We start from the raw sequence: 27,784 nt of genomic DNA on the forward strand, positions 1-27,784 counted from the left end.
AGACCAAAAATGTGTGAGAAATTATGCTACAAATTGCAGTGCCTTAGGCTGAAGAATGACAGAAATAACCACTGAAATCCAAGAAAACAGTTAATCAGCTTCATTTTAGGCAAGCAGGCCCACATTGTGTGTTTTATCGTGGCCTTCTAAGATAAGAAACTCAACATTAGAGCTTTGTTTCTGGGTTGGACTCCAGTCAGCAGGAAACTATGCCATTCTATATATAGATTAGGGCACCGAACCTTCCTGAGTCGAGAGTGTGTTTTGAGCTGCTTTCTTTCCAGTAGTGGTGATGAATTTAAATTCATTCATTCATAACCCTTCCTCTGCCCTTTCCAAGGACCAGGGACCCACATTTCTGAAATCCTGTCTAGGGAGGGGATGGGAGAAATAAAACAAAAGATAAGCAGAGTCTGACCCCCAGGCCATCCGTCCCAGCATTCTCCAATTCGGATGGAGGAGCCAGACACTGGTGTCTTTCTCACAGAACTTCATCTATAGACATTAGCAGATGTTTCAGGTCATGCTTGGCTGGATGGTGGTGCCGGGAGGGCAGGATGTGGGGCGAGAAGGCCTGTGTTTGAGACCCAGCTGGGCCACTCACTAGTTTGGTTCCTTATTGGTTAAATGGACAGACCTATCTGTCCACCTCATAGGCTCTTTCAGAGGATCACGCTGGTGTGCAGCGTGCTTCGTAAATGTCAGTGTTGGTGGTCACTGTTTTCACTAGAAATGTACTTGGGCAATGACCATTTATCATAAACCAGTCATTATGGGTACTATCCATGAGTTTATTAAAACACTTCCTATATAGCATTTTTATATTTTTGGCCTGAAATGTCTTTCTGGATGATGGTTTCCAAGAAGATAAAAGAATCAGTAATTTGGGCATGAGCAGGGTTTCTACCGATACACACATGGAATTCAGGAGAAGATTCTCTCGCTTTTGAAAATATACTTCCTTTTTTTATCTTCTTAAGAGTTCAAAAGACGTTAGTAGTTTTTGTACAGTCTCATTTTAACCTTCCCATAAGCAGTTAGCTCATCACCTTACAGGGGAGCATCTGCCTTGCTCATAGTGACATCACCTTGCACTGAAATCACATCACGCCCCTCAGAATCACAGTTACGTTATAAACCAATATCGACATGGAGCCACTTACGGATAAATATATGCTTCATGATTAAAGAAATGACTTAAAGTAAGAGGTTGACGGTTCTGGCCTCAGAGGTCAGGGACACATGATCACTGATGTAAGAAAGAATCCTTCCCTGGAAATGTGTTTCATTTACATTTGTATGTTATTTCATAGATGATGAACAAAACACTGAGCTTCTTCAAACAAATGCTACTCCACAAACAATTGACATTTAGGCATTCGGTTTCATTCTTGCCAGGGCACCAATACGCATCTGCTTATCATCACGGAGCACTCTGATTTGCAGACAGAAGCATTCTTAACACAAGCCAACGTAGGAATTAGACTGTTATGGCTATAAGAAACCTTGGAAATCATCTAGTTCACCACCAAGAATTATTCTAATTATTCTTTAGAATTTCCTGTGATCCTGGAGGCCACATGAAAAAAAAGTAGTTGCCACCATGGAATGTATTTATACTAGGATTACAAATGAATTGTGCCCTTTGGAAGGTCTAAAAGTAATTATGGAATAAGAGGATGTGAGAGATTGAAGGAATCTGTGTGGGGAGGGGGACTATAGATTTTAATTTCTCCTGTCCAAGCTGAAATCATTCTTTTTTTTCAGTATTCTTGACAGGTAGCAATTTAATTCCCAGCTAATATATACACATAAAAATGGGGATATTATAATCATAAAATAAACTATTCACATACTTAAAATTATCAATATTATTTTAGGGGAGCCTGGGAGTCTCGGTCTGTTGAGCATCTGACTCTTGATTTCAGCTGAAGTCATGATCTCAGGGTTGTAGGATCAACCTCTGCATTGGACTCTGCACTTAGTGTGGACTCTGCTTCTCTCTTTCTCTCTCTCTCTCTCTCTGCCCCTTCCTCTGCTCCTCCTCTCTAAAATAAATACATAAATCTTTAAAAAAGTTTTTTATTTTAAAAGAAAGACCACAGATGTTATTGTGTGTCTACCACAATGCTTGGCATACAAACATGTTTCTATTTCTAGAAACACAGTGGAGTTAATAACCTACTTCAATTCATCTAACACAAGGTTATAGAGTTGGGACAGGTCCTGACAGATGATCTCACCTGTTAGGTTTTCCTTTATGAAGTACTCAGGTAAAGCATCTGAGACAGCTCTTAGCCTATCTTTCTTGAAGACCTCCAGCACCTTCTCTCCAGTGGCTCCTGGGTTCTTTCTTATGTCAGATGACAGTCTTCTGTTATTTCTCTCATTCTCAATGATTGGTCCTCTATGAACTTGGGGAGTAACTGTCAACTTCCTTTTCCCAAAAATCTCACCACTCCCTCCTCTCATCTGCCTAGAACATTCTCTCATTTCCTTTCTCTCTTTTCATCTGATTATTCCCATCTTTTGGATTTCAGTTGAAACGTAGCTCTCCAGAGAAGCCCATCTTGAATCCCATGTCTCAAGCTGTCTCCCTCCCTGCACTCTTCCTGGTACTGACTCACCCGGTTTATTCTGCCCACAGACTCTATGACCCACTGGGGCCAGCAGCCCTCCATACCTGGTTCACTGCTGTGTTGCCAGTGTCAAGCACAGAGCCTGGTCCAGAAAAGGTACGCCATAAAAAATTGCTAACTGATCTTACAAATACTAAGGAAACACAGGCACCTTCCTTTTTAAATACTGGAGCTTTCCTATTCTAGCAGTTGAGGGATTGCAGGGTAGGAAAAAGTGGAGGAAAAGTAAATTTATTAGAGATGTGTTTACTTGTCCACTTTAAGACCCATATGTAGTAAGTAAATGCATCTCTGTAGAACTAAATGTATGGTTCTTAAAATTCCCTAAACCAAAACCCATAGGTGAAAATAAAACAGAATTAAAAATATCAATTATTGATACACATGAGCAATAATAGGAACAAAAATGTGAATTTTTGTTCTATTTTATTTTTTCAAAAATTTTTTTATTTTAGTTTCAACCCAGAGATTTCAATTATTCCTGCCATGCTAATATACTCCCCTTCCTCTAATCTGTCAGGATGCCCCCTCATCCACCTTTCATCTGCTTGTGCTGATTTTTCAGGTCCCTATAAATTCTCAAAATTCTGAAAGTTAAGTTTTAGTTTTAACCTGAGGATACTGAAGACAGCTGGATGATCCAGTATGAAACCCTACACCTCAACAGTTTGCTAGAAGAGCCATGGATGGTCACTTCCCCCATTTTATCATGTACAATGAGTATAGTACAAGAGAATTAAATGAAGGAACAATGAACTTCCGTGAGTAAAGTTCCTAATCAACATTACAATATCTTGAACTCAAGTCTGATACTATTCAATGTGACAAAGACCTGTGTTAAATTTTAAAGGAAGACACTTTTGTTTCTAATATCTACAAAAACAAAATTCACACAGCTCAACCATGCGGTTGGGAGTGTATCCACAACTAAAGCTTGTTTCTATAATTAAGGGAATTTCTAATTAAATATTAAACATCAGATTAAAATACCTTTCTATTCAAAGATCAGAAGAACTTCTAATCACATTCATTTAATAAATGTTTACTGAGTACTTCCTGCATGACAGGTCCCGTGATGGACTAGCGGTGAGTGGGAAGACAAGGATGGTGCTCACCCACATCTAAGAGAGAGTATACAGAGAAATGCACAACATGAGGTAGTGTGTGGAGACAGAGGCAGCCCAGAAGGAGGCAGAGCTTCCTCTGGGAATCTGAGAAGTGGTCAAGGAGGACACAGTATTTCTTGAAAAATAAGCAGAATTTTGCTTTGCAAAACAAGGTGGAGTGGGTGGTGGAGGAGAGGAGGGTGCATTCTATACAGAGGGAATGTTCAAGATTTTAGGGTTATGAGAAAAATAAAAAAGGTTAAAGACAAATTCTCCACATCATCACTTAGAATTTATGTAACGTGTGTCTCGTGAGAACTCCAAGCTTAACAGTGACAAAGAACATCAGGACCACTCTAAATATCCATCAACAGGGAAGAGATTAACAATCCAACCATAGTGGCTACTGAGGCCTCTATATTCATTCATTCACATATCTGTTTATTTACTCAAATGTTTATTAAGCACCTAGTGCCTGTAAGCCAGGCCCTATTCTAGGCACTTTGGATACAAGCCTGAAAAAAACAGTTCTCATCTCTGTGGACAGTATATTCTATTAGGTGAGAAGAGCAATAAGCAAAATGAAAAGCAAGCAATACAGAATGCTAGGTGGGGAAAAATGCTACAAAAAGAATGAAGGGGAGCTGGAGAACATGCTGTGTAGCTAGGAGGATTGTAGCATTAAGTAGGGGGATTAGGGAGGGCCTCACTGAGGAAGTGACAACAGAATACAGGCCCAAGGAAGGGGAGGGAGGGAGCCCTGAGGATATGCAAGGGAAGAGCAGTCTAGCGAGGGAACAGCCAGTGCAAAGGCCCTTTTTCAGAGGGTATCTGGCATGTCGAAGGCTGTGAGAAAGCAAGAGGGCCTTTATGGTAGGAGAGGGTGGGCAGTGCAGATAACGAGTCAGGGAGAGGACAGAAGGTCCATGCCATGCTCCTCTGCTTTGCTTTATACTCATAAGTGCGTTGGAAGGCCAAAGGAACATTTTGGGCACAGTCATTGTTACGGGTTATCATGTCTCCCTCAAAATTCATGTGTTTAAATTCTAATCCCAGTACTTCAGACCCACAGAATGCATCTGGAGATAGTGTCTTTAAAAGAGTGACTGAGGGATCCCTGGGTGGCGCAGTGGTTTGGCGCCTGCCTTTGGCCCAGGGCGCGATCCTGGAGACCCGGGATCGAATCCCACATCGGGCTCCCGGTGCATGGAGCCTGCTTCTCCCTCTGCCTGTGTCTCTGCCTCTCTCTCTCTCTCTCTCTCTCTCTGTGTGACTATCATAAATAAAAAAAAATAAGGAAAAAAAAAGTAAAAGAGCGACTGAGTAAGATGAGGTCATGGGGGCGGGGGTGGTTCTAACCAAATGACTGATGTCCTTCTAAGAGCAGGAGATTAGGACACAGACACATACAGAGGGAAGACCATGTGAAGGCCCCAGGCCCCATCTACCCATCTATGAGCCAAGGAGAGAGGCTTTAGGGGAAAGCAATACTGCTGACACTTTGTTCTTGGATTTCTAGTCTCTGGAGCTGTGAGAACATAAATTCCTATTGTTTAAGCCACCCAGTCTGTGGTACTATGTTATGGCTGCTGTAGGAAACCAAAGCAACCATGACCCAATTTTTGTTACACATTGTCCGTTTGACTGAAGGGGCAGGAGTGGAAACAGAAGATCAGGCTGGTGGGAAATGGCTCATCCAAGACACATCCTCCATGTAGACCCAAGAGCTTTTGCCAACCCAGCAGACATGAGGTCCAAGAGAAAGAAGAGTGTCAAGAGTGAGCCTGAGATTTCTGGCCTGAGCAACTAGAAGTTTGAATTTCCCTTTTAATTAAGAAGGACTTCTTTCTTTAAGGTGTATTCCCTTAAGAATCACCCCCAAATTCCTTCAGGGTCAACAAGGATACATACCCCATCTTCATTTTACCAACAGGGAAGCCAGAGCACAGGGAACTGATGGGTTGAATTAAGATGAGAAAGAAAATGAGTGGCTGATTAGGATTTTTAAGTCTGAATTCCCAGATTTATGTCAATTAGATCATAGAGCTTATTGCAGATATTAAAAATTGCATGATAACTGAAATGAGAAAATGTCACTTTCAAAGAAGAGATGAATCATCAGGAAAAGAAACAAATGAAGACCATGTCATTTCAGGAAACTGACACAAGCAAAATGTCCGACACTGGATCAAACTTGTTTGTAAGATGCCCTTCAGGGGCACTGAAGGTGAATTTGTATATAATTTGGCTTAACACTTGCTACCGTTTCTTGGACACTTTTACTGCATGCCAAAGAGGATGACTGAGCTGGATGGAAGAAGTCGCTTGTTCTTCACAAACAGCCCTAATGAGGTTGGCGGTGGCATTATTACCCCTGTTTTACAGATGGGGAATTAAAGGCAAAGAGAAGTGGTACCTGAGGCTGACACCCCGGCAGCTAGATGGTGGCAGTCTGTGATATAGACACTGCCTCTGGCGTGGCTGCTCTCATCTTGGGACCTTGGACAAACATGGCACTCTTCAAGTTTGCATCAACTTGGTCTGTAGTTCCCTTCTTCTGCATCCCCTCCCCCAAATCTGGTGAGCCAAAGCTGTAAGTGACCAACCACGAGTCACATCTTTGTGTCACCAAGGAAGTTCAGGTTAGAGTAATAATTAAGAACTTGTTCATATATAGAGCAGCATTATCGGCAATAGCCAAACCATGCAGAGAGCCCAAATGTCCATGGACTGATGAATGGATAAAGAAGATGCAGTGTAATATTACCCAGCCATCAAAAAGAATAAACCCTTGCCATTTGCAACAATGTGGATGGAGCTAGAGAGTATGATGCTAAGTGAAATAAGTCAGTCCCAGAAAGACAAATGCCGTATGATCTCAGTGATACATGGAATTTGAGGAAGAAAATAGATGAACATATGGGGAGGGTGGGGAAGAAAGACAAAGAAACAAACCATAGGAGACTCTTAATGAAGGAAAACAAATGGAGGGTTGATGGAGGGAGGTAGGTGGGGGATGGGCTAGCTGGATGATAGGCATCAAGGAGGGCACCTGCTTTTTTTTTTGAATTCTTTTTCTTTTTCTTTTTTAATAATAAATTTATTTTTTATTGGTGTTCAATTTGCCAACATACAGAATAACACCCAGTGCTCATCCCGTCAAGTGCCCCCCTCAGTGCCCGTCACCCATTCACCCCCACCCCCCACCCTCCTCCCCTTCCACCACCCCTAGTTCGTTTCCCAGAGTTAGGAGTCTTCATGTTCTGTCTCCCTTTCTGATATTTCCCACACATTTCTTCTCCCTTCCCTTCTATTCCCTTTCACTATTATTCATATTCCCCAAATGAATGAGAACATACACTGTTTGTCCTTCTCCGATTGACTTACTTCACTCAGCATAATACCCTCCAGTTCCATCCACGTTGAAGCAAATGGTGGGTATTTGTCGTTTCTAATGGCTGAGGAATATTCCATTGTATACATAAACCCATCTTCTTTATCCATTCATCTTTCGATGGGCACCGAGGCTCTTTCCACAGTTTGGCTATTGTGGACATGGCTGCTAGAAACATCGGGGTGCAGGTGTCCCGGCGTTTCATTGCATCTGTATCTTTGGGGTAAATCCCCAGCGGTGCAATTGCTGGGTCGTAGGGCAGGTCTATTTTTAACTCTTTGAGGAACCTCCACACAGTTTTCCAGAGTGGCTGCCCCGGTTCACATTCCCACCAACAGTGTAAGAGGGTTCCCTTTTCTCCGCATCCTCTCCAACATTTGTGGTTTCCTGCCTTGTTAATTTTCCCATTCTCACTGGTGTGAGGTGGTATCTCATTGTGGTTTTGTATTTCCCTGATGGCAAGTGATGCGGAGCATTTTCTCATGTGCATGTTGGCCATGTCTATGTCTTCCTCTGTGAGATTTCTCTTCATGTCTTTTGAGAGGGCACCTGTTATGATGAGCACTGGCTGTTGTATGTAAGAGATGAATCACTGAATTCTACTCCAGAAACCAATAGTGCACCGTATATTAACTAAGTAAAATTTAAATAAATTTTCAAAAAACTTAAAGAACTTGTTCACACAAATCAGAGATTTAGAGTATTCTTGGGAGAACACAAGCAAGATGGTAAAGGGTCTAGAAACCATCTCAGGGAAGCCTGGGTGGCTCAGAGGTTTAGCATCTGCCTTTGGCTCAGGGCATGATTCCGGGGGTCTGGGATCAAGTCCCACATCGGGCTCCTTGCAGGGAGCCTGCTTCTCCCTCTGCCTGTGTTTCTCATGAATAATAAATGAATCTTAAAAAAAGGAAAACATCTCCATAAGCGGTTGTCTTTTTAAAAAGATTTTATTTATTTATTCATGAGACACACACAGAGAGAGGCAGAGACACAGGCAGAGGGAGAAGCAGGCTCCCTGTGGGGAGCCTGATGTGGGACTTGATCCCAGGACCCCAGGATCATGACCTGAGCCTAAGGCAGATGCTCAACCACTGAGCCACCCAGGTGCCCCTCAATAAATGGTTATTATAATGAAATCTGGATTCCATTATTGATTATTGGTGTGGAAGAGAGAAGCCTTTCATAAAGTCAATGGTAGTGACCTTCAAAGATTTGGAAACTTTTCACAGGAAAGGAAGACTAGAAATATAACTGAGGGGGTCTAAGTTAGGAGAAGTAAAACTTTTAACTTAATATAAGAAACCTTCTAATAATCATACCTTCTTGACCATGGGGTGGACTCTCTGGGGCCCACGGGAGGCTCCTGTTCTTGCAGGGAGTGGAAGACAAATGGCCAGGAATGCTGTGACAGGCAGTGGGCTGGTTGCCTGGATGCTCTTTATTGCCCCTTTCAATTATAACAGGACTATTTATTCAGATTTATGGCCCAAAGTCTGGCATTAATGCTCCTTAATTCTTCATTTGATTTTCACATGACTTACAGTGTTTCATCAGGAGCAGACCACAGGAATGCACCAATGCCCGACAGGTGACATTCCATGAGACCTCAGGGGTTTTGCGGGCAGCATGCCTAAGTGCTCGGTAATGTTTCTTCCTTCCTGCAGTGTTTTTTGGGGTCACTGGAAATTGCCAGAAGAGAGAAATGATTCTTTCTTTCTGTGTTAAACTTGGTCAGAACAAAAATGAAGTCATGTTGATAGGCAACCGGGAGCATTTTTAGGCAGTTAAAAGTAAGGCGATCCCAGACTAATGAAAAGGTGGCCTGTGAGGCCTTGCTTCAGATCCATCCAGGGCATCTGGAAGACCCAGATGGGGATGCTCAGAAAAATCTCTCCATCTTTATTTGTTTGGGAATAAGGCCTCTCTCTCTCTCTCTGGAGGATGATCTTATCAGAGTGATATACATGTTAATTCCCTATGTCCTGGCTGGTCTATCAGAACAACCCTGTGCCTTGACCTAAGTGGGAGAGGAGGGAGACAGGGGTAATGAGAGCCCGAGGGTGGCACGAAGCACATGGGATTGTCTTGGTGCAGCTGCCAACATCATGCTGTTCCCCTTCCTGCACCCTCTTCCCATAATATCATCTGTTCTCTTTGATTCATTTCAGTAGAGAACCTGACCTGGTTTAGGTCCAACAGACCTACCTATTGGTCTACACGCAACTGAAATAATCTACAAATACAAGAATGACTGAATTGAAACACGGTTTGTCACTTGTTGTTTAGTATTTTCCACTGGACCTCTTATTTTTATTTTTTAATAAATTTATTTTTTATTGGTGTTCAATTTGCCAACATACAGAATAACACCCAGTGCTCATCCCGTCAAGTGCCCACCTCAGTGCCCGTCACCCAGTCACCCCCACCCCCCGCCCTCCTCCCCTTCCACCACCCCTAGTTCGTTTCCCAGAGTTAGGAGTCTCTCATGTTCTGTCTCCGCACTGGACCTCTTAAAATGGCATATTTAAGTAGACTTGTATTTAGCAACTACCATGTTGTTCTCGAGGATCTTTTTCAATTGATGAAAGAGTTTCCAATTCATTAAAGATACGGTATATCCTGTCTTTGCATCCTCTACTTACTAGGTCTCCCTGGCTCATGGGAGGATCAAGATGATAATAAACATATATCAAAGACTAAAAAGTGCCATCCAAAATTGAAACAACTACCTTCTTTATTAGCAATAATAGTAGTTGAAAAGGATGGCAAGGGTCCAAAGACATCTTTTTTTTTTTTTCCAGTGAGGGCAGATATTAATGGACAATCAAGTCAGAATTCCTAGCAACGACTACTTCCCTTGGAATCACTTCTAGCCCAAACACAGAATATGTCGCCAAGAGTCTGGAAACTATTACAGAAAGCTCCTGACTGTGTCCATCTTGCCTCTGGCTCTCTGCCTGGTGACCAGCAGGCTCTCCAGACTGTGATTTTCCCATCTGTAGGACCCAGCTGACAGTGGTCACTACTCTGGTACAGGCAGTCAGGGTCCCAAGCTCAGATACATCCTACATGGCAGATTGCAACACTTTGTTCTTGTTGTGCTAGGAAATTAGGGGAAGCAACATGCCTTGGGATCATGTTGGGAAATCTAGTAGAAGTAGGGCGGTATCTGAACACACACACACACACACACACACACACACACACTTCAGAATGAGTCCTTTGGGTCTTTGCAGACCTCCCAGCAATGCTACTGGAGGCAGATTCTGGTGAAAGAGGCAACTGCACCAGGTGTGGCTAAACATTAATGGTCAATAATCAAGCTATGACACTCTGCTTCTTTCATCAGCAAAAACAAGGGCGTGCCTTTCTACCTCTCCCATCCCACTGCTTTTTCACCACCATCCTGTCAGCTCTCATCTTTCCTTATTTTACATTCAAAAGATCTTTTTTCTTTTTTCTGAGAGAGAGCGAGAGCATGGATGTGAGCAGGGGAAGGGGCAGAGGGAGAGGGGGAGAGACGATCCTAAGCAGACTTCCCACTGAACATGGAGCCCTACCTGGAGCTTGATCTCATGACCCTGAGATCATGACCTAGGGCGAAACCAAGAACTGGATGCTCAACCAACTGAGCCACCCAGGCATCCCTGTCTTTTTTCCCCCCTTTTTTCTATCATAAAAACAATACATACAAAATAAAAAAATTAGCAGTATGGAAAGATATGAAATATAAAAGTCAAATAATTTCTTTCCCATCTTCCCAACTGACAAGTAACCACTATAATAATTATGTGCATATACTTTCAAAAAATATTAAGGCTTATAGAAGTATGTGTTATATGTTCCTCTTTCTATATATTTATGTATTTAGATATATGTACATGTAAATATATAAGTTAATATACTTATATCAAATGTTTATGTTAAATATTTGTTTAAAATTTGTATTAAATATATTAACATATTCATACTTATTAGTATATGTATGTATTACTTATATATTTATACATATTGTACTATTTTATATAGTATGTGTATGTGTACATATATATATATTACTTTTTGATAAATGTGACTTTTTTGGAATCTGGCAATTGACAACACTGTTTGTTTTTCTTCCACACTTCCCTTGACATTCAGGTTTTGGTCTGATTTTACTTTCAAACCTTTCCCCTAGTGAGGATAAGCTCTTGCCTGGCCTTTATACTCCTGGGTTTTGGTCAGATCCTAACCCCCCACTTAGCCAAGCCCCCTCTCCCCCATCAATTACCTTTCCAGCCTCTGCATGGTCATGGCCAGCGTTTTGTTCAGCTCCTCTATCATCCTGCAGCCGGAGGGGTGCATGGGGAGGGAGCCGGTAGTGGAAGGGAGGTGCTGGCCGAGGCTGCCATACTGCAGCTGGTGCTGGATCTGTGATGGCAGGACTGCATGGTGGTGCTGGGCCCCACTCTGCTGGCCACTCTTCTGGGCTGCGTAGGATGCCAGGGAGAGGTCTGGCCCCCCTACAGGCATACAGATCATGACTTTCTTTGGAGGTAGCGGAGGCGACAGTTTCACTGGCAGACAAGGCAATTTCACAGGGGCGCCAGGATCTGCAGCAAAAGGAGGGCAAGAGGCAGCTGTGAGTTTTGGGGTGTGGGAAGAAACCTAGAACACCACACGTGCCCACCTTGGGACTGTGGGCATTGACATGGGCCCTGAGATAAAATGCACTGACTGAACACACCAGCAGGGTGGCTGCTAACTCAGCAAGCACCCACCAACTCGTTTCCTGCCTAAAGCTTCTGGCCTCAAGGCCCTCGGGGGGCATTAGTGACATCTGTCACACAGCTGTCAGGCTAAGTGAGGCCAACCAGCAGTAGGAAGGGGAAATGAACATGATGGTCCATTCTTCTATTCATGGAAACCCATAGAACTTCAAAGAGACCTGTCCTAGGATACGCCATGATGTGTGCAATTTTGCTGCTGTAACGTGCTAATATCCTTTCATCTGGCACCTTTATACAGGCACAGGACTAGAAGCCAGTCCTAGGCTCACGTCCATTAACAGCGTGTCCCTCCACAAGGGACATCTATGGTGCTAACTTTAATTCCCTCATCTATGACCTAGGCAGGATGCTTTATGAAGAGTCACTGCCACAGAGCAGGCTCAGGTCCCCCATGAAGAGGCAAGCCCCCCATGGTCTGCACGTTACGCAGCTCATCTCTTCATGGCCACACTTGACCTCCATGAGGTCTGAGCATGGTGGCCTCCATGAGGTGGTCTGCCCACCCATCCATAGTTGGGCTGTTCACACCACGGTGGGGCTGCTATAGGTACTCCCGGGCTGTGGTGGCAACTGCACACACCCAACACCCCCCAGTTCCATGACAGGGTGGCCTTTGCCCTCATCTTCTCTCCACGGCTTGTCATTGTCTCCTTGAGGCCCCCTTCCCTTGGCAGAGCGCTGCTCCCACTTTGCAGAGAAGCCCAAGGTATGCACGTGAGACCTCTCTTTCCCTCCAGAACATCTGCATTTCCCAAACTCCCTGATGTCTGCACACCCCAGGCCTTTGCAACATTCCCTCCTCGGGTCGGAGTATTCCTGTTTTGTCCTCCCCCTTCAAGATCCAACTGCAAAATGTCCTCCCCTCCCCCGAGGAGCACTCCTGGGTCATTACATCGCCCCTTCTATTCCGCGCCAGTGGGTCTACTGCAGATGTGGGGTTCATCCCTGCCCACAGCAACGGGGGCAACCACGATGGTGGGAAGAACTCGAGCTGCCCCTCCCCCCGGGCCAGATATTGTTCAAGTGCTTTTCGATGTCATCCTCACAATGAGCCTGTGGTGGAGACACATTCTCATCTTGCTTTTGCAGACGATGCCGCTGGACTCTGAAGACACCAAATGGCGCTTCATAGCTGGCTCCTCTCCTGGAGAACAAGGACCTCAGATGGTCACTCTACCCTTAGCATCTTGTACGGTGCCTAGCTCACAGAGCGAGAGGCTCACAACTCATTTACAGGATGAGCTGATGTGCTGAGGCTCTGCTGTGGGATGCATTCATACCTTCCCCAGAAATACATACTTGCTGGGGGTGGGGGGTGGAATATGAGCATAAAATGAAATTTTAGGACCATGCAGCTGTGGGTGTATGGATCCTACAGCTGAGATACACAGGGAAGCCTAATAATCCCAGAGAGCCTGATAAGATTGCTCCCCAACACCAAAATGCCATCTGGTCATAACCACAGGGCTCCCTCATGCTCCTCCACAAGGCTCATCCTGTTTGTCACCATCCCCCATGCACAGGACACAAAGTAACCTAACCACGTTCAGGTGAATGACCAACGGTGCTTACTCCAAAGAGGCTGAGATACCAGAAACTCATCCCCTTTGTCCAGTTCCTGCTACTGAAGGGTCCATCCCTTTGGCTCTCAGAAGCCTTTGCGCAAACGTAGCACAAATGCAATATGTCTGGAAATGTTAAGGGTTTCTATCTAAGAACCTTTACCCGTTATTCCTTCCTTTGTAGGTCTAGCTGTCTGTCTAAGCCAGGTAAGTGCTCACTCGCTTGGGCAGGAGGAAGCAGAGCCAGGAGGGCAGCATGGAGCCATCTACCTGGGAAGGAACAGTGACTACCTGGGTTACCATCTTGCAAAACTACAACTTCCTGCACACACTCTACCACGGTGTTTCCTGTCACCACTTCTACAGCAAAGCTTACTTGGTTTCTTCACTAGGAAAATGGCCAAGGGGACACCAGAAATTGTATCAGAATGGGCAAGGAGGTAGTGAGCAAATTAGTGGCCATGGTTACTTTCACTGCTCAAGAAGAGAGATGGAGGGGTCCTAGAGGACGCCTTTCTCTTTTCCTGCCTGCATCTCCTTTCTAGTTGTTTCACTACACACAGTCATCAATTATAGGTGGGTAGGAAATAAAAATGAATTACTTAAAGTAATTTTTTAGCTCAGGATATTTGGTAAAAAAGGAGGAAGTTGGGGAAAAGGTTAAAATCAGGTGGCTTAGTATTATCAGAATTATCAGTGAATTAGCTCGGTAATCCCCATCACGGTAGACAAGCGAGGAGGCCTGAGCAGCCCAGATGTGTAGTCACTCTCTGTGCCTATTTTTATATCTTTATGACATCGTAATACCAAGTCACTGCTCATAACAGATCTGGAGCTAGCTGAACACGGTCTGCCATTCTGAGTTTCTGTCTATCGCTTTTTCTGTCCCTTGCAAACTTCTGTGTTCTCTGCCCCCTTGACCACGACACCAATCTGGGACCTTAAATCCTCTTGTAGGGTGGATCACAGAGTCCATCCTCCTATTCCATCTACACCCCATACCAGACATCTCCCTAAAGCACATGTCATGCTGGAGGTCACACAATGACTTTCTGCCCCAGGCAGTGCTACGGGCCATCCAGCTCAGCCCAGCGCCAGCAGGTACCTCCTGCCCTGCATCTCCCTGGACACTCTGGCCTCTCTGGCCAGGCCAGCTTCCCCACTGGGTTTCCTAGTAGCCATGCTCATCCTCTCTGAGGACCTTTGTCCCACTTGCCCCCTGAAACACCCTCTCTGCCCAATGATCAAAATTGCATTCACCCTTCAAAGCACAATCGAAGACCCAATACCAATCCCCCTTGCAGCCTTTCCTGCCCCGAACTCCTGTGACCCAGATGGCCAGCACCTCCATTTCATTCTGCTCGACTTTGTGCTGGTTAAGGCCAGCTGCATTTGGATGGCTCCTCCCATGTGTTTCGGCTCCACTAGTGAAGCCCAGACTCCTGCAGCCTTATGATTCTCAACCCCAGGGATGTGTTAGCCTCACACTCATGCAGACCCTACCACCCCCTCTTAGGGATTCTATTGGGGTGGGGGGTGCCAGCTTTGTCTTTTAAAAGCCATATTTGGACAGCCCAGTGGCTCAGCGGTTTGGCGCCTGCCTTCGGCTCAGGGCGTGATCCTGGAGTTCGGGATCGAGTCCCACATCGGGCTCCCTGCGTGGAACCTGCTTCTCCTTCTGCCTGTGTCTCTGCCTCTCTCTCTGTGTCTCTCATGAGTAAATAAATAAAATCTTAAAAAAAAAAAGCCATATTTGAAAACCACGCAACCTCTTATTCTTGTCCTGTTCTCTGAAAACAACAGAAAAAAAAAAAGAGCACTAACTCCTTTTTTTTTTTTTTTAAACAGATGCCAAACACCTAGCATAGAGCCCAGCGATGTGGGACTTGAACATACAACCCTGAGATTAAGACCTGAGCTGAGATCAAGAGTGAGATGCTCAACTGACTGAGTCACCTGGGTATCCCAAGAGCACGGATTTTTAAGCAGAGCTGTTGGACCACCTGCAATGGTGGCCTGATGCTTGCTAGAAGTTTGTATTCCTGGGCTTCACCTCTGACCTCCCTAATAAGAGTCTCCCAAACTTCCCTAATTAGGTTGGTGGAAATCACTGCCTTAAGTATGTGGCATCTTGGAAGGAAACAGTGGGGAGCATGCATTCCATTCCCAATCCATTCATCTCAGGCTGTCATCTCTGTCACAAAAATGTCAGTGCCTCATTAAACAGAAATGAGTATTGGGTGTATGTTTCCTTGTTTGTTTTAATACATGCATACAGTACACATAGGACATACCAAAATCAGCAAGAAGGAAATGAGGAACCTAATGCACTGAATCAAGTCAGTAGGAAAAGCTAAACATCTGATTAAATATTTATTGCTTGAGACAAATTTTGAAGAGATCCTCCTTTAGGCAAACTTGTCTGAAATGTCCTCAAACTATTCGAAAACAAATAAAACAGAAAAATCCACCCACAAGGATATAAGAAATCTTTTCATCCACGAAGTACTCATCCATAAGTGATTTTTATGTAAAATTTTTATAAATATAAAATTAAGTTGGAAGCACCTTTAGACAAATTGGTTTTAAGACAAATCCCTTAATTGCAAATGTTAGATTTAGGCAAAGCTAGTCATTAGGTGAATAGATCTTAGTTCAGCTTTCAGTACACTGGCTTCCTGCAGATTAGTCTTTTACTTTTTATATGTTGGGGACATAGAAATAGAGCCTGGAGACCCTGCTGCTGAATACTCAGGGTGGACACTGGCCCAGGGCCTGGATGGAAACGATGCATCATATCCCTGCCACAGGTAGCTGTAAAGTGCCCCCAAATCAGTGATTCTCCCTAATTCTTTCCTCTTACTCCTTGAGTATGATGAGCACCTGGGAAGCATTTAAAATCCAAACACTGGCCCAGAGACTCTCACTCAGGAGACTCATTCTTCCAAAGGGCACCTTTTAATCATTTTACAAAGTCCCTGAACGGGTCAGCGGAGGACTGACCTGTGTTAAAATCCCTCCAGTTCAGTCCTTGATTCCTTGATATGTAAAAGGAGCTCAATAAATGTAGCCTTCTCTGATACTGAATGAAAAAAAGATATTCTCTCCCTCTCTCAGGGGTTGTCATGAGGGGCAGACAAGATGATGTGGACACACTTTGCAATTTGCCGAGTGCCAAATCCTGGCCTGTTGCTCATGGGACTCTTGATGTACCTGTGAGCATCCCCTAGCCTGATGCTTCCCATCTGGAGTGGGAAGCGAGAAGCCAAGACAGCACCCAGGAGTGCCGTGAGTACAGTAGGTGGTGGTTCTAAGTAAGCAGGTGAAAAGCCAGCTGAAAGGGAATCCAATAATGCAAAAGAGAGCTTTCAAAGGACTCTCTTGGCAGCTTTCAATGCTTGCAGCAAAGCAAAAAGGGCAAGGCCACTCAGGTTTTGGGGGTGCTGTTCTAATGCATGCCGCCCTGCATCAGTATTGAGGGCTAGTGGAAAAGAACACAAAACTGAGAATGACAACCTAGATTTTCTGCTATTCAGAGGCTTTGGAAAGAGCTAATCTTTTTTGGGGGATTCAGACTCTTTACCTCTAAAAATCCAGGGATAAAAAAAAATGTCTCCTTTGCCTCAATAGCACCTCACTGAATAAAATGCTTTGCATCTATGGGATGCATGGTATTTGTGGATCATTGGAGGACACACTCTGCCTCCTGCATTTATAATGATGACAGTGGCCGGTCCTGCTGGGGCACACAAAGCTCTCTCTGCCCGCTGACTTAGAAATGCATGAGTCCCTCTGCAGCCAGACTGGTCGAGATGCAGTATATTCATAAAACTGTCTCTGTTGATGGAGTGGGAAAGGCAGAAACAACCAGTTCCAGAGAACAAGGAAAATAAACTCAAACTGTGAGTGTCACAGAGCCATAAAACCCAAGAAGGCTGTATATCCAGACATGACACAGCTCTGCCTTATGACTTCAGACCAGGGGATGAAAACTCCAGATTACTTTTCTAGTCCACTCCTGTGCCATAGGACCACAGTCTATAACAGAACAGCATGGGCTGAGGGCACATATTCCAAACCTCCCTTCTCTGTTTTTTATTAACACCTGCTGTTGAAGCCCATTTCTGCCTGAGATATGCATCAGGGCACTTGTCAATGATAGTAGCACTTAGCGCCTTAATGAGCGAAGGTGCTGTAACAATTTCTCAGGCATTTGCCACCTGGTTTCAATGGGTTAGAGTCTCCGATCTCCTTTTATAGATACAGGCACTCCCCCCAGGAACATAAAGAGCCTCTACGAAGTGTACTTAGAACTTCAATCAGAGTCCAGGGGCACCAAAGCCTGGAATCAGACTCCCCCTGGCTGCAACAAAAGTGCTCATACAAGCTTGGTGAATTCCTTCAGACCATCCCAGGGATTCTAAGTTCGTTGGTCAGATGCCTGGAAAGGCCAAATGTGTCGACCAACCCCCCCTCCCCATGGTAAGAGGGATGGGCGGAGAAAAAGAGAAACAAAGAAGTGACTTGTGTTACATGCCCTACGTGGAAACTAACGAACATCTGAGGTTTGTGACAAACGTGTCCTGAGACCTTCCAGGGTCCAAAACTGAATGCCAGTATAGCACACTCATCACCAGCACCTGACTTTGTTTCTGAGTCACTTCCCACAAAGTGACTCTGGGTAGTCACTTTCCACAAAACCATCTAGGCAGATGACAACAAGGAGGGAGGGACATGCCTCACCAGATGGAGATGTTGGGTGGTGGGTGGGTGGGGATCACAGCTGGGCCACGTGTCATCTTCATAGGGCATGCAATTAAATTCGATTTTTTTGAAATCAAAGTATACATTATTCATTGTCAGGAAACTGCTCTTAAAGAGTCACAACTGTAGGTGTCCCTATATCATGACAGCAAACACCTGTTGAGACCAGCATTTGGCTAGAGATTATAAATCATCTGCGCAAAAAAGCCCATTATTAGGTGGTTTGATTTTGCAGTGATGCGGATGAGCACCATTGCTCTCGGGGAGACCGGGGGAGGAGAGCACTGTCCCACCGATAACTGAACTGTGGAACCTATGCCTACTGCAAGACAGGCACAAAGGACAGTGAGAAGGTTCTAGAGTTGGACAACAGTAAGAAGCATGGACCGGACAGTGCCCACTGCGAGGACTGCTATTTGTGACTGTCCAGAAGAAGGCTGGGAGAGTCAAATCCAAGTCACACAGTCACGAAGGCAAGCAAAACATGCTCATCTGATCTCAGGACGCTGGAACCAAGGGACTGATCGATGATGTCTGGAAGTCGTTAATTGAGATCGTATAAACTGAAATGCTACACAGACCATGTGGAACTATAAAGAGGAAGAACATGCAGGATGAAGGTGTAAGTTCAAGCAAGATCCTTAGATGTTATAAAGGGAAAAAGAGGATGGCTGCAATTCATCTCCAACCTCGCCTCTACCTGATGCACGATATTCATTCATTGTTGGAAGACACACTCCTACCTCTTGCATTTACAGAGATGGTGGCAGCTGGTCTGACCACCTGCAGTTGGTGGTCTCCAAGGGGTGTCCCCATTTTCCCTTGACATTCCCAACGTGCTCTCTGCCACCTAGTTTGACTGATGGATGACTGTCATGTTCCATCTGTGACTCTAATAAGGGGTTGCTTTCCCATCTAGGTATCGTGGTTCCATCAAGCACTACAGAAGCACAAGAGTCAGACTGCCTTTATGGCACACCTCAGAGCCTGAGATAACAAGTATCCTTGTTAGGATATTCCTGCTAGGAACTCGTGGGAAATGATCATCCAGCTCCTCCTCTAATGCTTCAGCCACAGGCGATTCTCTCTCTCTCTCTCTCTCTCTCTCTCTCTCTCTCAAGCTGCTCAGCGCTAGCTGAGGACACAGAAGGGACCAAGGCCGACTCCATCCCTGCTCTCAGGGAACTGACCCCGGGACATTGAAACGATGTCCAAGAGGAAGAACCAAGGGCAGTAGCTTGGTGCCTTTTGCACTTTCCACTGATGATGGCCATCCCCCAGTTTCCTTTGTACAGCTGGCTGTGCATCTATCCCCCAGCATTACTGTCCATCAAATCCACAAGTGTGTCAAGGAGACAGGTGAGTTGAGATCAAGCACATGCTGCTAAATGTCCACAAATCATGCCCACTTCCTCCACCAAAGTTAAATCCATCATCATGATCATGGCATTCGAGGCTTTCCACAGTTTCTCTTCAACCCATTTCTGGCCTGTTTCTCTCCACAAATCCTGCACCCCTGCCAAGCTGGGCCGTGTGCTAATTCCTGAACAGACTGGGCCTCGTATTCAGGTGCTCTGTCTACTCTGCTTCACCTTCCACCACAGTCTCCTTTCCCCTCCCTAACTTTTCAAATTTTACTCATCTTTCAGGCCTGTTTTAAATACATCCTCCTTTAGGATGCTCTGTATAATTCTTTCAAAAGGATTTGGTCTCTTGCTATTGAATTTCTTGAGAATCATGTTTATACATCTTCATATGAAGCATTTTCTGTAGCTTATAATTGCCTACAAGCCCTACAGCTGATGAGGGAACACTTCTTATAAACTGTAGCAAGGCTGGTGGGACACGTTGCACATGGTGGGCACTCAGAGCAGAAGTGCCATTCAGTCTTAAAAAAGAAGGAGATTCGATCGTGTGCTACAGGGTAGATAGAACTTGAGGGCAGCGTATAAATGAAATAAGCCTCTGATGAAAAGACAAATGCTGTAGGATTCCACTTACCGGAGGTACCCCATATTCATAGAAATAAGAAGTTAAATGGTAGTATCAGGAGCTAAGGGGGAGGAAGGAAAAAGGGGAGTTTCAATTCTTCCAGATGGAAAAGTTCCAGAAATCTGTTGCACAATGATGTGAATATAGTCAACGTTACTGAATTGCACATTTACAAACTGCTAAGAAGGTAAATTTTATATTATGTTTTCACCACAATAAAAAATAAGTGCCAAGTGCATTAAATCTCCCACCTAACAGTGCTACAAAAAAAAAAGAAAGATATTTTGGTGTAATCTTTGCGCTGGTCACAGAGGTGAGAGCAGAAAGCACCTTTTTAAGAAAGGTTTCTAGGGGATCCCCGGGTGGCTCAGTGGTTTGGCGCCTGTCTTTGGCCCACGGCGTGATCCTGGGGTCCCGGGATTGAGTTCCGCAACAGGCTCCCTGCATGGAGCCCGCTCCTCCCTCTGCCTGTGTCTCTGCCTCTCTCTCTCTCTCTCTCTCTCTGTCTCCCATGAATAAATAAATAAATCTAAAGAAATAAAAATAAAAAAGGTTTTCAGAGAAAGTCCTCCAATGCACCCAGAAAGAATTTCTGCATTTTAAGAAAGGTAAATCAAGACTGGAAAAATACTGGGGCATCTGGGTGGCTCAGTGATTGAGTGTCTGCCTTTGGCTCAGGGCGTGATCCTGGGGTCCTGGGATTGAGTCCCGTATCAGGCTCCCTGTAGGGAACCTGCTTCTCCCTCTGCCTGTGTCTCTGCCTCTCTCTCTGTGTCTCTCATGAATAAATTAATAAAATCTTAAAAAAAAAGACTGGAAAAATACAGAAAATTAGGTATAAAGAGTAAATTTGGGTATATTTCCCATTCTTTCAAGGTATCAACTACTCAGAGACTATGAACCCTAAACCTTCTGGGGCCTCTGGGTTATAGTTCATGTTTCCCACTTAAAGGCAGAGACAAGGTCCAAAGTCACAGTGGTCCACTTAGTGGTTTTCTTGTGTTTTTGAAGTAGAATGCAAGGGTAGAGGTAAGAGTGAATGATTTTGTGGAGTTGGAGAGGAATCTGCAGGAGGAGAATAGGGAAGGATACTGGAGAGAAATGAGGACACACAGTAACAGGGTCAGTGAGGAACAACAAAATCAGAGGTGAGAATGGGAATACAGAAGAGTGAGCCATGGATAGTGTCCACAGAACTAGGGAGATCGTATAAAGAGAAACATTGGTTTTGGTATGATAAGCTCTGGATAGAAGATTCTCATTTGACCCGGGTGAGGCTAAGAAGTACCACAGGGCATGGGTGCCATTTGCCAGAAAAGTCTGTAGTTGTAAAAACTTCGGAATGTTGAAACTAGCCATTGATCAACAGAAGTTCCTTGTATTTCAGGGTCTAAAGACAAAGAAGCCCTGGGCAGGTTCACATTAGCAGAAGGACTTATTTGTAAAGGATCAGCAACTCTTTTCTCTTTTTCTTCTTTCTTTCTTTCTTTCTTTCTTTCTTTCTTTCTTTCTTTCTTTCTTTCTTTCTTCTTTTCTTTCTTTCTTTCTTTCTTTTTTTCTTTCTTTTCTTTCTTTCTTCTTCTTTCAAGGTTTATTTATTTTAGAGAGAGAGGGGAAGAGTGTGTAGGGGAAAGGCAAAAGGAGAGGGAGAGAGCAAATCTCAGCAGGCTCCACACTGACACAATGTTCAATCTCATAACCCTGAGATCATGACCGGAGCCCATATCAAGAGCTAGATGCTTAACCAACTGAGCCACCCAGGCTCCCCCAACATTTCCTTTTCTTTGCTTAAACTGCCAATCTCTAATTGTGACCAAATGCTTCCTATGTGATTTGTCCTGTTCTTGATTCTTACAGACTCTCAACTTTTAACATGTTCTTCCAAACCCAACCCAACTGCATTCAGGTCCTCCTTTTTATAATCAAGTGCCTTGAGAATATTAGTTATTTTTGAAAGACTAGATACATTTTTGTCTTTGACTTATGCAAATAAAGAAGCCAATTTCCTTTCCTTTTTTTAAAATTGATTATTTATTTAAGAGAGAGACAGAGAGAGCAAGAAGAGGAAGAGGGAGACAAGTAGACTCCCTGCTGAGCCAGGAACCTGATGTAAGGCTGGATCCCAGGACTCTGAGATCATGACCTGAGCTGAAATCAAGAGTCAGATACTTAACTGAGCCACCCAGGTGCCCCCTGATTTCCTTTTTAAGAATTCAACTAACCAATCCATTTATTTATTTTTGAGAGAAAGAAGGGGGAGCAAGAGTATGAGTAGGGGTGGTGGTCATGAAGGATGAGACGAAGAGAGAGAGAATCTTAAGCAGGCTCCTGGTTCAGCATGGAGTCCAACTCGGGGCTTGATCTCATGACCTGAGCTGAAATCAAGAGTCAGATACTTAACTGAGCCACCCAGGTGCCCCCTGATTTCCTTTTTAAGAATTCAACTAACCAATCCATTTATTTATTTTTGAGAGAAAGAAGGGGGAGCAAGAGTATGAGTAGGGGTGGTGGTCATGAAGGATGAGACGAAGAGAGAGAGAATCTTAAGCAGGCTCCTGGTTCAGCACGGAGTCCAACTCGGGGCTTGATCTCATGACCTGAGCTGAAATCAAGAGTTGACCGCGTAACCAAACGAACCAACCAGGTGCCCCCAAGAAGCCAATTTTCTTAAAAGGACTGAAAGTCACAAGGCAAAAAAACAAAGCAAGACAAAAAAAAAAAAACCAAAAACAACAAAGAAAGCTCATAATTCCATTGTTTTGAATTTTAAGAATAGGTATCTTAGTGAGGATGTTAGAAACCAATGATTACAAGTAAGAACTTTGGAGTAAAAAAGTGGATACATCTCTGGCACTTACTAGCTATGTAACCATGACAGAGTTATTTAACTTATCTAAATTTCGTTTTCCTCTTCCAAGAAAAAGAAAGAATGATGATAATAGCATTGACTCTGTAGGACTAAACAATATGCCGTGAAGTTCTCAAAAAGTGGTAGCTGCCATTATCACCCAAGTGTGAATGCCAGACCACGAAGTCCAGCTCTCACGGGAGTTGATTATCCTTCCTTCAAATAGCATCGATGGGGTACCTAATCACAGGTACCATATGCAGAGGCATGGATTATTCATGCAGTGTGTCATATCAGACTCTGGGAGCCAGGATGGCTGGAGAGGTGATTGATGAAGACTTAGAAAGATAGGAGACAGTGGTGGAGTTCTTTTTTTTTTTTTTCTTCACTTCAATCAACTCTTTTCCTCTGGGGTCCATCATCATTCCAAGAGAGATGCATTTTGAGAATCATTCATCTCAGATCATATGCATTATGCAGAGGCATGTAATAATGGAGCATCAGATTCTCCTTCCACTCTGGAAGTACAGTGCGTGGCAGAGCTGCTTGCAGCCGCTCTTGGAGAAGAGAAGAACAGACAGGATGATGACAAGGGAAGAAGAAAGATTGTTTGGGAGAGCAAGGAGGCTTCTCTCCACTTGCTGGAGAACAGAGAACATTCTCCAAGTCTATAATGGTTTTCCTGAGAAAATGGGAAGCACATGCCAAAGTAGAGATATTTCTGCCTGTCTTTGCCTGATCATGTACTTGGAAGTAGCCCCAGGTCAGGTTCGTGCTTCCTCTAGTATCCCACCGGACCGTTAACCACTGTCACTCTCTTATTAATCATGCTTGGTGGCTTTCAAACTGTCCTGGGTTTCCTTTCAAAAACGTCAACAGGACAACAGACAGTGTGAGCATGCTACAACTGCTAAGTCTCAACGTAGGGTTCTAGCATTCTTCATTGATTAATTTCTTCTGACACAGCCCAGTTGTCTCTAGAGTAATTACTAACAGAACAGGGTTAATGTAGCTGCCTTGTGGTGATGCAGATTCATTATAATTGTTCGCTTACAAAAATTAAGCACGTCTAAATGAGTTTAAACCGAAAAGGCCAGCACCAGGCTTGCAGCCCACAGAGACCTCCACCCGTCTTGTCTTCTCATTTAAGAGGCTACCAGACCCAACATGGCAAGGATTATTAGCTCTTAGGTATTTTTATCCATGTGATCCAAGCTCTGTAGAGATGAGGTTTATAGAGAGTAGAGAAGTCCACTCTCCCTATAAAAGGACCAGGGAAGCCAGAGACTGGGCTCAGTTTCTCCTACATCAAGAGTCCCATGGATACCAGGCTGCCCAAGCTCACAGCTCATAGCTGAAGCTGTGAATGAATGAAGTGTGCCTTCATTAATTAGATAACTAGATAAGTTAGAGGATGCTACCGGCTACGAGATTCCATCTCTGTTGTTCTGTTCACTCTCCTCCTGCTTGTTAGGTCCTATCTCAGAAACAGGAGTGGCTTCCTCCGTCATCTCCCTGGTTCAAATTATTCAGTTTCACTCAACTAGTGTGATTCTGGAGAATGAGGCATGGGGCTGGCCTTTTTAAGCCTTCAACTTTCTCCTTCCATTCACTCTCTACACAGTGATTGTGGGAAAACTTTCAAAAGGCTCATTTTCATCACACCACTCCCCTGCTCAAAAGCCTCCCAAGGCTCCCCACTGCCCCAGAAATAAAATCTAAATCCTCCTATGCCTTACCTAGTGAACCTTTTTTTCAATACAGCCTGAGACAGACCCTCTGCCCCAGCTCAGCCACCTCATGATGGACCCAAAACAATGCCATCTCTGGGCCTCTCTGATTGGGGGCTTCTCTCCTGGAACGTTCTCCCCTCATTCTCCATAAACGCCCTTCATGAGTTAAGGGTCAGCTCAAGCTGCAGCCCTTCCATGCATGCCCTTTGATCAGACTGCACAGAACTCGAAGTGATACTCCCGACAGTATTTTGGTGCTCTATTGTGTGTCTATACTATACAGGTAATATATAAAAAATACATATGCAAAATATATACAGTAAACTGTCACTTATTTGTACCTGCGTTGGAACCTAGCACATGTTTGATGAATAAATATGAACCACATACAGAAGCTGATTCTGTAATATTTAATCTTTGGGAAAATTTGGCATCAAAGCCTTCAAAAGCCTATAGCTCTTCCAAGGTACATAGATGATTTCGGGAATCAGAATAAGCAACTCTAATTCTCGAAATAAATTAGGAGAAATTCAGATGCTCATAATGCAGTGTATGCTGCAGAGGATGTCTGCTGTGGTGATTTTTACGGCAGAAGATGGGAGAGCCCACAAGGAGCCAAATGAGGGAACCCTACTCCACACCGGGCGGCTAACAAAACCGTGTTGTGCAGTATTCACAAACAGGAGAACCAGTTCTGAAGATACCACCATGTGCAAAACGTCAGTGATAGGAGATATGTATAGCAGGCATCTGATTTTCATTAGACAGATAAACGGACAGGGGTCATCTCTTAGAAGGAAGCTTATGGGGTCATTTGTTCCTTTGTGGTTTCCTATGCATTCACATTTTAGGACACTGCACTAAAGGGTTATTAATGTGTTGGGTGGCTCCTGTAGATGGAAATATGCTCTTTTGAGCCACAGACATCTGACCTGGGTGGACACATATGCTGATAGAGTGGTTTGACTCACTCTTGTGTTTATTTTGGACTTAAATAAAACTCAGCACCACTGGGGAGGCAGCCTCCTACCAGAGACCAGGCTCCCCGGATGATCCTACTGCACAACGCCTGCTGGCCCTGCTGAAGGTCCTGATGTTTCTGAAGCTTCAGCTTCTCCACTACAAAACAGGTGAAAATTCTTCCTACCTCCATCTTCATCACGTCTCACAAAAACCTACAGAGATCAATTAGAAACCATTTACAAAAACACTAAGCGCACTGTAAAAAGGCAACTGGTCAGTGGAAAGACTCTCAGGGTTGCAGAAACAACCCCCTGAAATCTTTACTCTTTAATCCCAAACCACAGCGTTGAATCCAAGAGGAGTGTCTGGTTCGTGTGCAGTGAAATACAATTTCACTAGGTGCCCAATTTAATAGCGCTGGGTGTGTTCACTAACACGTTAAACTTGAAAATATAAAAATCACTTCAGGACCGCATTCCTAAACCTTCTCTTCTTTTAACTGTATTTCCCGTGATGCTTTGCAGATTTGTCTCACTTGTCTTTTTTTTTTTTTTTTAATAGAACAAACAGCACAGACATGAATTTTAATAGAGGAAATATGCTGGGCTTCAGATCAATAATTTAAAGACAAAAAATTTAAAGCTTCGGCAAACTCATTATGAAGGGAACAAGGTACTACTTTTCATCTTTGCAAGGATTTTTGACATTGAATCTAATTTACCTCGATGGGCAAACAATCGTGAGTCAATCACATAAATACCAATGTACATATTTACAGATACACACGACAAAGGCTCTTGGCACACGGCTGGCAGGTGTATACCGAATGCTTCTTGACAAAGACACACAAACCCAGGTCATGACTGTGTGTACCGAGACGCACATAGAAACACCCAAACGTCCCACAGAGCAGCCTCACCAAAGAGGTGCAACAGGCCTTGGCTAAAAAGAGAAAGAGAGCAAGAGATTATCCCTTGAAGGGAAGGCAGGGCCGCATGCCCCCAGAAGACGTCTGGACTCACCTGTTAAGTGGTTGGCAATCCTGGCAGTGGGTTTGGGAGGCAGGGCGGGGGGTTGCTTGAGAAGGGACAGCTGCTTCACTGGGGTCTCCTCATGGTCTCCAGAGAAAGCAGCAGGTTTTTTGGGGGGCAGTAGCAGGACTGGTTTGGCTGAAGGATCTTGGGCCAGGAGGATTCCAGACTCACTGGCAGAGGGACTCTCTTCAGACACTGAGGGGACAACCATATGACACACAGGAGACATTACACAAACGAAGTGCAGGTGGGGCCGGCAGGAGCGCACAGGACGGGGGTGTGGGTTAGCAACACAGCAGAGCACCGACTTGTTCCAGGTCGTCACGTATGTGTGGAGAGCTCAAGAGAGGCCGCTAGAAATCCAATCAAGCAGGGGGTGGGGAGGGTGGGGGAACACACCAGGGAGGTTGAGGCAGTAAGGGAGAGGCAGGAGGGGCAAGAAGGGAGTTAGGAAGAGGCTATTTTCTCAAAACAATCCCAAACTTCACCACTTCAATCTTGGCACTCATATGACACGTTCTGTGAGTGCTCTCACACGTGATTCATGGGACCACAGTGACAATCCACGGATGGCAGGTGCAGTGGGTGGCGGACAAAGAGGCCCCCAGGTGAACCGAACCAGCATCTTCCTCTGGGCCTCTTTGTCCTTTGCTGAGAGGAAGCCATGGTAGATTCTGGGGTCTTGTTTTTGCACCCCCTGGGTCTCCCTGGGTCTGGGCCAGGAAGTAACGGAGCAGCCCTCGAGGCTGACACCAGGTCGGGCACCCTGACGTGTGTCTCCCGGGCTGGGCAGCAGCTGCCAGCAGGCACCTTGCAGCTTTAGGGGCTCTTCTAAACCTTGATGAGACAAGGGATGCACCAAGACAATGTCTTTCTGTCTCCCACTTTCTGTCCTCTCACTTGCCAGAATTATGGCTTTCTGTTTGGGTTCCCCCATTTCTCTTGGCTTGGCATTGGGTCTGACTCTTCCTTTCTACCAT

The 27,784-nt window shown here is 44.6% G+C and overlaps 1 protein-coding gene across 5 annotated transcripts in view; it reads right to left on the bottom strand.

Moving 5' to 3' along the window:
- Nucleotides 1-27,784, bottom strand: part of PHACTR1 (phosphatase and actin regulator 1) — a 549,001-nt gene that overhangs the window by 58,551 nt on the left and 462,666 nt on the right. For 4 of the 5 annotated variants that reach the window (XM_055323078.1, XM_055323082.1, XM_055323083.1 and 1 more), the window contains 2 exons: nucleotides 26,793-26,999; nucleotides 11,410-11,731 (listed from right to left, as the gene is read on the bottom strand). In XM_055323078.1, the coding sequence (XP_055179053.1) occupies nucleotides 11,410-11,731; nucleotides 26,793-26,999 (529 nt within the window). The remainder of the gene's footprint in view (nucleotides 1-11,409; nucleotides 11,732-26,792; nucleotides 27,000-27,784) is intronic. The other variant, XM_055323081.1, reaches the window with a different exon arrangement.

The sequence above is a fragment of the Nyctereutes procyonoides genome, unplaced genomic scaffold, assembly GCF_905146905.1.
Source record: "Nyctereutes procyonoides isolate TBG_1078 unplaced genomic scaffold, NYPRO_anot_genome, whole genome shotgun sequence".
Taxonomy (NCBI): Eukaryota; Metazoa; Chordata; class Mammalia; order Carnivora; family Canidae; genus Nyctereutes; species Nyctereutes procyonoides.